The following is a 12,215-nucleotide window of genomic DNA, read 5'->3' as shown; positions in this document are numbered from 1 at the left end:
ATACATGATATATGAATGCAAATATTTAGTTGAAACTAAACACACAAGCAAAGCTACGATAAAATTCAAAAGGTTCATGTTATTTTTTCAAAGAAATGTCTATTTAAAATTCTGTTACATGTATTCAAACATGAGTGCACACTCTGAAATGTCTGGCCTGCTTTAATGTTGTAAATCTTTTAAGATAAGGGCTTAATACAAGCATCATAAAAGCTTAATATTATAAATGAGTCAGATCAGATGACCCTAGGGGCAAGACAGACTTGTTCTCCTAACAATCAATCCATACACCAAATAAAGTTAATCTTTTGACTACCGGGTATATGTGTAGTACATGTATAAGAGAAAAAGAAATAACCACGAAAACTTAAAATTCACAAATGAATATGAAAATGAGGTCAAGTTCAGATGAACCATGTCAGACAGACATGTATACCTTGCAATACTTAAATGCACCAACTATAGTTGACCTATTGCTTATTATATCTGAGAAAAGGACTTAACCACAAAAACTTAGCATTGACAAATAAACCATGAAAATAAGGCAGTGTTCTCCCCAGGATTTTTTTATAGCGCTGTGGTAAGCGTGCGATATTAGATTGATTCACCTTTCGTGTTTGTGAAGTAATGTCACATTTACTTACAACTGCCATGTTGGTTATATTATATAAAATAGAAAAAGACCTGTATTTTAATATACATATATATATGCATTATTACAAATGAAAATAAGTTACATTTTTATTATAGTAAGCTTTTAATTAAAATGCCTAGATAATTTTTATAATTTGATTTCATTACTATCTCTCTCAATCTTTTCTTATAAGAGTGATTATGTACAATATAGCACAGTAGGTATACTTTTTCTCTTACTTTAAGTTGTTTAACTTAACTAGTTATGTATTTCATTTACAGCTTCATATCTAACTGACACTAGTTTAAGTTTCCAATGGCCAAATTTGACTGTTTGCATTAACTTTTATTAATATTTACTTCTTTCAAATTAAAAATTCACAACTAAAATCAGTATTTTATTTCATATCAAAAGAAAAAGTGGATTACCTTTTCTATAAGTAATTAAATGTTAATGCAGACATGTTTAAGTAAAGGCTAACATACTTCCAAGATGTATCTAATAGAAACCTCATTTTTGTTTAATGATTTTTTTTTATTATTTAAGGTGGGTTAGAATGAAAAATTATATTTGCAAATTCAAATAAAAATACCAACTTTAAAGGTTGTGTTTGATAACTTTATAAATGTTTGAATTGTTGCCACCAAAATTATTTGACAAGATTTGACAAAACTAGTTATAGTACTTTTCCCGCCTAAATTGTCTCCCTTCTACAACTTCCATTTCCTGTTTACACTTTGACCATTTATCATTAAATGCCATTTCATATCCAAGCAATCCCCTGTTAATATTGATTTTCAAATAACATTTAATTGACATTTATTGATAATTGGATGGGATAACACAATAATTTATATTTATTTACGCGATTTTGTTTTGTTTTATCCTTAATTCGACTTTGAAAAAAAAACGATGCAAAGACAAGTAATCGTAAAATACGGGCTTATAATGAATCCCTAGACAACAGGAATACTTCCTCCAAAGCCATGAAGGTTAACCAGCTTAGTTGTAACCACTAAACAGTAATGAAATAATCGTAAATGAGAAAATAGACGAAGACCACGTTGTCAGAGAAAGGGTAAACCTTTCTTTAAATACTTTGGGAATGATTTATTGAGCACTATCCATCCATTTCATGAGGTTTATGCACCTTTTTATTCTTAAAGGTGAAAAACCCTGGGAAATAAGTAGTTCTTTTTGACAGTCCGAGATCTCCCAATGACGCCATTTTGTTCTTTCATTTAACTGATCCCTCCCATATTTGACTTTTATATGTATCTCGTCGATCTCAGACAAATCAACCAGTTGATCACGTGATCGAAATTGTACAGCTAAACACCAGAAATTTGAAAATTGAAAAACAATAGCGGTGATATTTGATTGGATAGCGCTGCGGTCTGTCCAATAGAACAGCGCTGAAATGTGATAGCGCTGAATACCGCATCGCTAAAACTGCCTGGGGAGAACACTGTAAGGTCAAGATCAAATATAACCTGTTGGACAGACATGTTCACCTAACAATCATTCCGTACATCAAATACAGTTGACCTACTGTTTATTGTATCTGAGAAACGAACCTAATCATATAACTTCAACCTTGATCACAGATCCATGATTTTTATACAGCAGTTGCTGAACCATGAAAATAAGGTCAAGGACAATGGACATATGACAGATAGAAACTTCATAACATAAGGTATCTGCATACAAGGTATAAAGCATCCAGGTCTTCTACCTTCTGAAATAAAGCTTTAAACAAATAGTTTACGCTTCGCTGCGGGATTGTAATCCCTACGTCTTTACATGCGAGACAAAAACTTAATTCTAAATTCACACTCCTTTTTCTATATGGTGTAAACATAAAAAGTTGTGTGTTATAAAAAAATCTATCATATGTTAATGTTATAATATTCGTACACAATCCGTGCTAAAAACTTACCACCAAGTTTTGTTTGTTTTCTAGCTAGATAATAAAAATTAAAGCAAAAATTTATTTGTGTACCTGTTATTTGTACAATAGTTGGCTGATTGCAGGATAAACTTAGATTATTTAGTGCATTCTTTAAAAAGATTAATATATCAATAAAAGTTTTCCTTCTGTTCAGTTTTGCTGATTCATTAAATTTTTTAACACAAAAATTCACCTGATGTTTTGCTCGAGCCATTAGGAAAAGATATAAAAAGTAAAGAAAATAGATACACAAAATCATTATAAATATTTAAAATCTTAATAAATATACAAAATAAACTTACACATGTTAATTAAATCTGTCTGTGACTGAAATCGACTATTTGTAGCACTTGTAGCCCTTGACATTGGTGTTTCTGCTCTGAGTGGGGGATAATATAATACACGGGCTTTTATTACTTCACCATCCACCTGTGGAAACAGTGAAATATCACAATTATACTAGTACGGTTGAATACATTAAAATAAATAAAAGAAGAATGTGTCCATGGGACACATGCAGATGCCACTGCTTGTAAATATGCAAGAGTCAATGTACTAATTCAAACCTACTGATGTTTTGTTTCTTTGAAATTTAATGTCATTTGTTTTGCAATTTTCAATTTATAAAGGGGCATTATAAACACACGAATGATTGAAATTTGTCCATTTATAAAGGGACATAACTTGAGAATGGTGAAAGTGACACCACCAAAATTTGAACTTGATCTGTGTTGATTTGTGGAAATAAGCATTGTGTATGAGTTTCATAACATTTGGTTGAGGAAAACTAAAGTTAGAGAACAAAATCACCTTGAAAAGTGGATTCAACAAGAAATGAATAAAGATTTTGAGATATAAGTTTTTTTCTGTAACTGAATAGCCATACTATACACCTTTTTTTGTACATCTAACTGGACTTTCATTTCTTACCCTCATAAGCTGTCCTCCTCTACATCCAATAAATAAATCTCCACCTGGGGTCCAGGCTTGACAAAGGGGAATAACTCTTGGGGTTAAGTCCTGTATCTCCTCCAACTGCTCAGCTTTTTCTCCCACTAGTCCAGCTATAGCTGGTCTAGGTACATCAATAGTGTAAGAAGTCATTCTAGTGGAGGCTCTTGTCGGTTGGTCACAATCTTTATCTTCATCTCCATAAATAGATGGCTCAGAAGGTGGAAGTTTCACTTTCCTGCAAAATATGTTCAAACTCAAGTGAAACAAATCGAAAATAATTTGATTTATACATATATTTATTTTTTTTAAATGCTGACTTAAATGTATCCTTACCCATATTTTTTACTTGTTGGCAATAAGTGATAATTGTTTCAGGTTTTTATTAAATTGTCTTTGCATTCATAATTCAATGAACAGTTTAAAAATTAAAGTAGTAAAACAACAGGCTGGATGCACCACCTTATAAAAATGAAGGCCACAGAGGCCAAAATGTTGATGAACAGTATTGTACTATACAAGAACTTTGTATCATTATACTACCATATTTGTAACCATAGGCATTCTAATAAAAAGACCTACATAAAAATTAAAAAAACAAGAAATGATTGTAACAGGATGCTGTTACGAAGTCTCCCAAACGAAGCTCCCATAATTCGTAATTCCCAGGGTCGCCTGACATTGGGCAACTTCCAGTGAAAATTGGTTTGGTCCAGTAAAGTTATATGCATTAGTGATGCCTGGGGACTAACCTTGTATATCATTCAAATCATCTTGGCATGACAAACCAGAATACATATGGTTCAGGGGTGGGGATCTCAACCATTTACAAGATACTAGAACATTGGGGGTGGGGAAGAACCCCTGGGGACTGGCCCTATACGTCATTCAAATGTTCATTACATGACGAACAGGAATATATATGGTTTACGGGTGGGGATCTCAACCATTTACAAGATATTAGAACATTGGGGGTGGGGGGAACCCCTGGGGACTGACCGTATACGTCATTCAAATGTTCGACACATGACAAATAGGAATATATATGGTTTAGGGGTGGGGATCTCAACCATTTACAAGATATTAGAACTTTCTCAAATGGCAGGGGGTGGGGGTGACCCCTGGGGACTAACCCTGTGTTTCATTTGATGTGCTTTATCATGACAAACCAGAATATATATGGTTTAGGGGTGGGGATCTCGACCATTTACAAGATATTAGAACTTTCTCAAATGGCATGGGGGTCGGGATGACCCCTGGGGCCTAACCCTGTATATCATTCAAACCATCTTAGCATGACAAACCAGAATATATATGGTTTAGGGGTGGGGATCTTGACCACTTACAAGGTATTAGAACTTTCTTAAATGGCAGGGGGTGGGGGTGACCCCTGGGGACTAACCCTGTATTTCATTTGATGTGCTTTATCATGACAAACCAGAATATATATGGTTTAGGGGTGGGGATCTCGACCATTTACAAGATATTAGAACTTTCTCAAATGGCAGGGGGTCGGGATGACCCCTGGGGACTAACCCTGTATATCATTCAAACCATCTTAGAATGACAAACCAGAATATATATGGTTTAGGGGTGGGGATCTTTACCACTTACAAGATATTAGAACTTTTTTAAATGGCAGGGGGTGGGGGTGACCCCTGGGGACTAACCCTGTATTTCATTTGATGTGCTTTATCATGACAAACCAGAATATATATGGTTTAGGGGTGGGGATCTCGACCATTTACAAGATATTAGAACTTTCTCAAATGGCAGGGGGTCGGGATGACCCCTGGGGACTAACCCTGTATATCATTCAAACCATCTTAGCATGACAAACCAGAATATATATGGTTTAGGGGTGGGGATCTTGACCACTTACAAGATATTAGAACTTTCTTAAATGGCAGGGGGTGGGGGTGACCCCTGGGGACTAACCCTGTATTACAATTGATGTGCTTTATCATGACAAACCAGAATATATATGGTTAAGGGGTGGGGATCTCGACCATTTACAAGATATTAGAACTTTCTCAAATGGCAGGGGGTCGGGATGACCCCTGGGGACTAACCCTGTATATCATTCAAACCATCTTAGCATGACAAACCAGAATATATATGGTTTAGGGGTGGGGATCTTGACCATTTACAAGGTATTAGAACTTTCTTAAATGGCAGGGGGTGGGGGTGACCCCTGGGGACTAACCCTGTATATCATTCAAACCATCTTAGCATGACAAACCAGAATATATATGGTTTAGGGGTGGGGATCTTGACCACTTACAAGATATTAGAACTTTCTTAAATGGCAGGGGTGGGGGTGACCCCTGGGGACTAACCCTGTATTACAATTGATGTGCTTTATCATGACAAACCAGAATATATATGGTTTAGGGGTGGGGATCTCGACCATTTACAAGATATTAGAACTTTCTCAAATGGCAGGGGGTCGGGATGACCCCTGGGGACTAACCCTGTATATCATTCAAACCATCTTAGAATGACAAACCAGAATATATATGGTTTAGGGGTGGGGATCTTTACCACTTACAAGATATTAGAACTTTTTTAAATGGCAGGGGGTGGGGGTGACCCCTGGGGACTAACCCTGTATTTCATTTGATGTGCTTTATCATGACAAACCAGAATATATATGGTTTAGGGGTGGGGATCTCGACCATTTACAAGATATTAGAACTTTCTCAAATGGCAGGGGGTCGGGATGACCCCTGGGGACTAACCCTGTATATCATTCAAACCATCTTAGCATGACAAACCAGAATATATATGGTTTAGGGGTGGGGATCTTGACCACTTACAAGATATTAGAACTTTCTTAAATGGCAGGGGGTGGGGGTGACCCCTGGGGACTAACCCTGTATTACAATTGATGTGCTTTATCATGACAAACCAGAATATATATGGTTAAGGGGTGGGGATCTCGACCATTTACAAGATATTAGAACTTTCTCAAATGGCAGGGGGTCGGGATGACCCCTGGGGACTAACCCTGTATATCATTCAAACCATCTTAGCATGACAAACCAGAATATATATGGTTTAGGGGTGGGGATCTTGACCACTTACAAGATATTAGAACTTTCTTAAATGGCAGGGGTGGGGGTGACCCCTGGGGACTAACCCTGTATTACAATTGATGTGCTTTATCATGACAAACCAGAATATATATGGTTTAGGGGTGGGGATCTCGACCATTTACAAGATATTAGAACTTTCTCAAATGGCATGGGGTCGGGATGACCCCTGGGGACTAACCCTGTATATCAATCAAACCATCTTAGCATGACAAACCAGAATATATATGGTTTAGGGGTGGGGATCTTGACCATTTACAAGGTATTAGAACTTTCTTAAATGGCAGGGGGTGGGGGTGACCCCTGGGGATTAACCCTGTATTTCATTTAATGGACTTTATCATTTAGAACATTTTCAATTAAAAAGATTGTTTCTATCACAAACGGTTTTCAATTTATAATCATTTGAAAATTTAAAAAAATAAAATCCCATAGGGTTCTATAGTAAAACCCTCTTTTCTATTTGCCCCTCAAAGTACCCCTTTATAAACCCCATTGCACAAACAAAACCCTGATTGCACCACTAGACATGTTAGTCTAACATATTGTGAAACCCTAAGTTAATCTGACAAGCGGTTTTGGAGAACGGGTGCGGACAAGTTCAAATTTAAAAGCGGCGGAAGAAGAAGAAGAAGAAGAAGAAGAAGAAGAAGAAGAAGAAGAAGAAGAAGAAGAAGAAGAAGAAGAAGAAGAAGAAGAAGAAGAAGAAGAAGAAGAAGAATAATAATAAGAACTGAGCAAAAACAATAAGTCTTCCCAAACTTCGTTTGGGAGACTTAATAACAAATTGATCAAAACAAGCCATGCAATAATGATACATACAAGTATTTTTTTTTCCCCTCAGAAATTTCAAATGGCATCCTGGCATACAGAAAATTTCAAATAGCATCCTGTTGCTTAAATTCATAACAATGAAATTATAAACCATACACAATTTCATTAAAAATGATTAAGGTACCTTAATGTTGAAATGCTCTAGGGAGAAGACAGCACACATGCAAACAAGAATAAGTCCTGCTTATTATCATAGATAAACAAAATTGAGAATGGAAATGGGGAATATGTCAAAGAGACAACAACCCGACCAAAGAGAAGACAACAGCTGAAGGCCACCAATGGGTCTTCAACGCAGCGAGAAAATCCCGCACTCGGAGGTGGTCCTCAGCTGGCCCCTAAATAAAATTGTCTACTAGTTCAGTGAAAATGGACGTCACACTAAACTCCAAAACATATAAATGAACTAAAATTAAAAAAACAACATATATAAATCATCATGGTTATCCTATATCTGTAGACAATGCTTTTTTAAAAACTTACTGTGGCTGTAAAAGGTATTTATCATTGGACTGTTCTGTCTGCCAAAGGGTTATAGTTCTTTCTGTTGTTATACAGATTTGTCTCCAGCTGCCAGGGTTAAAGTTCATACTTGTTATTGGTTCTGTAGAAACTTTTGTTGATGTCAGTTTAGTTCCATTTGTATAATTCCTATGAAATACATTTCAATATTCATCAAAGCTTAAAAATACCTCATTACTCTCAGATTTTTTTTAAAACTTCATGTATTTTACAATGTGCCTATATATCTTTTAAATACAAGGAAGAACTTTCCATTCACATATTATAAATTTAGAAAAGTGTGCATTAATTACTTCCATTTGAATTTGATATCTTGTTTCATGAGCAAACTGATTATAAAATCTGCTTCCAAATAAAAAATTATTTATATCTTACCATAGTATGAGTTCAAAATCTGGGACCCCTGATACTGTGCATAGGTATTCACTTTGGGAGAAACTCATTTTGTGGTATTCTAGTTGAGTACCATCTATGAAAAGAACATTTTGGTATCATCATAAAAATTACAAAGCAACTATATGATAATATAATAAAAATAAACAGATGCACCATGAGCGCATGATACGCCCGTCGCTTTTTCAATAGATATAAACCAGTCACCAAAGCTTCATGAGAACTGCTCAAAGCATTTTTGAGTAATTGTCCGAAAAACTGGAAAATCCCCTTTTTTAATTAATAAAACCCCATAACTCGGAAAAACGTAAAATCCTTCAGAGGTCATACTGGTGTTATGTTGCTGCAGAAATTTCCTTGCGCTTTTGACTAATAACCAAACGTATTTTGTATAAATATGTGGTTTTTATTGAGTGCAAAATAACATTCCTTATCGCTTGTTATAAATTCATTTCTTCAATGAATACTCATGAAAAGATTTTTTAATAACATAGATAAATGATATAAAAATGTTTTGTTGTGAGAAATATATATATATATCAGTAACAAATCATGAGTACGAAAATTTGTGTTAACACATGCGAGCGTATAATTATTATTTTCATTTGTTCATTGAGCTTTCAATATATATATATAAAGAAATTTATTTTTCTTCATCATAAGTCCTTCTTTATAAGACTATAAATAGCCTATAATTATTTTTAGAATTCGACAAATTTAATGTGTAATAACGGTATTATTGCTTTTTTTGTTTTTATGTCCAGCTCAACTAAGTGGTCTATATTATATAATATTTTTACAACATTCTTAAATATATTACTCCTCAAAACTTTCTGTCATAATTTTTTTTATCATAGTTTAGGTATGTAAGACAGTAAGAGTAGTTCAGAGTAATGATTTACAGAACAAGTTTGTGTTACATTGTTTCAGAAGTTCCACATTTGATGGAACTATTGCCCTAAGACTTAAACTTTTCTCTATAATAAAAATTCATTTCTTTCCTTATTTGTAATTGTTACCTTGTAGCATCACCAATTCTCTGAATGTTGGGTAAACATATATGCAAATCTTAGGATTGAGACACTGTTCAGCTACAGCAAAACATTTGGCGTTTGGATGCACAGCAAATGGTCCAACACCATTTCCCTTGAAATTGAAAACTGTTTCTGCTCCATCTTCAGCCACAAACTTGACATTACTGCCACACTGGTAACATATGACATCCTTATCGATGTATTTAGCTGGTGAACCATTATATCCCTGAGCCCACCTAAAAAACAAATAATATTCATGAAATAACCAATTTCCTTTCCAAAAGGAGTGTCAACAAGTGACAAGAAGAAAAATTAATTGTCAAAAAATGATATACTATTCATTAAATTAATACAAATTAATAGGGGAAAAAATGTACAATTATACTAAATGACATGAGTATTGAAGTATATTTAAAAGTATATTTTATATATATACCACTAACATACTAAAATATTGAAGGAATACAATATAATAATAAAACCATGGTACATGTAAAAATGGGAAACTAATGATTACAATAAGGACTGTTGTGAACTCCTGGGTGACTAAGATGTTGCTTTGGGCAGTCTAGAAAAGTCAAGTGACGGACAGGAAAGAGACTTCTATGCCCCAGGTGGCTGAGGCCTGTCAATATCTAACACTTGCTAGCCCAACCCAAAAATCTTACCATTACCTAACCATTAACTTAAACTAAATGTCTTGATTCCATAGACTACTTTCACATTCCTGCATGTTCCTGTACATTTCCGAGATAAAAAGCTTAAGTTATACACCAATCTCAAATTGGTTTTTTTTATGAATGAGTTACAATGGTTGACCTAAGGTCAATCTGTGTAAATGAGTTCATTAAACAATAGTTTCTTACTGTGAATTAATAACTGTAAATGTACGGGAAAGTGCTAAAATTCAAAGTCATCTATTACATGTACCTCACAGAAAGAATTAATTGTTCAATGATATCATTAACTGAGCTGATTGATCCCTGGTCAACCAGCATAACACATTCATAAAAAACGAATTTAAACTTTATAGTCTATTCACTTGATTAAATATATCATCAGATTATATGTTTTCCTACGTCATATGAATTCGTACTATGCATTTTTTTTCAATGAAAATTCTGACATCACAATGCATTCTAAATAGCACAAAAACCCATAATATGAGGATGCATGTATTATAAAAACAAGAGTGCACACGCTGAAATGTCTCGCCTTCTTTACTAATCATTGATATTATGTTGATAGTCCTAAATATAAAGCTTTATTACAACTGTCACATAAACTTAACATTAACCAAGTAAACTAAACATTGACCAATGAACATGAAAAATGAGGTCAAGGTCAGATGAACCATGCTAGGCAGGCATGTACCGTTAACAATTCTTCCATACAACAAATATAGTTGACCTATTGCTTATAGTTTAAGAAAAACAGACCAAAACACAAAAACTTAACACTGAGCAATGAACCTTGAAAATGAGGTCAAGGTAAAAAAAAAACTGTGTGACTGAAAGTAGATCATAAAATATTTCCATACACCAAATATAGTTGAACTATTGCATATAGTATTAGAAAAAAAGACCAAAACTCAAAAACTTAACTTTGACCACTGAACATTGAAAATGAGGTCAAGGTCAGATGACACCTGCCAGCTAGACATGTACACCTTACAAGCATTCCATACACCAAATATAGTAGACCTATTGCATACAGTATAAGAAAAACAGACCAAAACACAAAAACTTAACTATAACCACTGAACCATGAAAATGAGGTCAAGGTCAGATGACACCTGCCAGTTGGACATGTACACCTTACAGTCCTTCCATACACCAAATATACTAGACCTATTGCTTATAGTATCTGAGATATGGACTTGACCACCAAAACTTAACCTTGTTCACTGATCCATGAAATGAGGTCGAGGTCAAGTGAAAACTGTCTGATGGGCATGAGGACCTTGCAAGGTACGCACATACCAAATACAGTTATCCTATTACTTATAATATGAGAGAATTTAACATTACAAAAAATCTTAACTTTTTTTTCAAGTAGTCACTGAACCATGAAAATGAGGTCAAGGACATTGGACATGTGACTGACGGAAACTTCGTAACATGAGGCATCCATATACAAAGTATGAAGCATCCAGACCTTCAACCTTCTAAAATATAAATCTTTTAAGAAGTTAGCTAACGCCGCCGGGTCACTATCCCTATGTCGAGCTTTCTGCAACAAAAGTCTCAGGCTCGACAAAAACGAATGAATTTCTCAGTTTGAATTTGAAGCTTTAGCAATTTCTTTGTTTTATTCACTAATATAGTTAAAAATGTGTATTGTAAGATTTCTCTTTTGTAACTTTTCAATTATTTTTTTTTCATGTTTTCGTGTTCAGAGTGTTCTACGGTATCTGGTCCGTTCGCCTTCATTGTTACATTTTTTTAATTCAGATTTACTTTTAATGACTGTTAATTGTAATTTAAAATGTTGATTAGGAATAATTATGATGTCTTTGATCTCACTGGTTGTTGTATTAATTGGCTTTGGTGGATTAATAACGAAAATTAACTAGTCAGCTTGGAATGAGTGAAAACAATGATGTACGAATTGTAATTAAGACTTGGACATGAGAAGGAATTGTTTTGGCAGCTAGGCTTCTTTGATATCAAGTTTGTTATATTAAGTAAATCATGGTGTAGAAATGTAGAGTGAACGGCTGTGTGATTGGGTCTTTTTAGTATTTTTTTTTTTATAGAATATTTCCATTTAAAACAGTGATCTTTATAATAATTGTGTTA

The 12,215-nt window shown here is 34.4% G+C and overlaps 1 protein-coding gene across 15 annotated transcripts in view; it reads right to left on the bottom strand.

The window, feature by feature from the left end:
- LOC127734518 (cilia- and flagella-associated protein 43-like) overlaps window positions 1–12,215 on the bottom strand; it is a 53,719-nt gene that overhangs the window by 36,886 nt on the left and 4,618 nt on the right. For 14 of the 15 annotated variants that reach the window (XM_052244421.1, XM_052244422.1, XM_052244423.1 and 11 more), the window contains exons 2-7: window positions 9,400–9,650; window positions 8,363–8,456; window positions 7,949–8,116; window positions 3,516–3,774; window positions 2,888–3,014; window positions 2,574–2,597 (exon numbers count right to left, since the gene is read on the bottom strand). In XM_052244421.1, coding sequence (XP_052100381.1) covers window positions 2,574–2,597; window positions 2,888–3,014; window positions 3,516–3,774; window positions 7,949–8,116; window positions 8,363–8,456; window positions 9,400–9,650 — 923 coding nt within the window. The remainder of the gene's footprint in view (window positions 1–2,573; window positions 2,598–2,887; window positions 3,015–3,515; window positions 3,775–7,948; window positions 8,117–8,362; window positions 8,457–9,399; window positions 9,651–12,215) is intronic. The other variant, XM_052244424.1, reaches the window with a different exon arrangement.

Source organism: Mytilus californianus, unplaced genomic scaffold (genome assembly GCF_021869535.1).
Source record: "Mytilus californianus isolate M0D057914Y unplaced genomic scaffold, xbMytCali1.0.p SCAF_3, whole genome shotgun sequence".
In the NCBI taxonomy this organism is placed as follows: domain Eukaryota; kingdom Metazoa; phylum Mollusca; class Bivalvia; order Mytilida; family Mytilidae; genus Mytilus; species Mytilus californianus.
The sequence above is the reverse complement of the archived record's forward strand: the minus strand, read 5'-3'. Positions and strand labels throughout refer to the sequence as shown.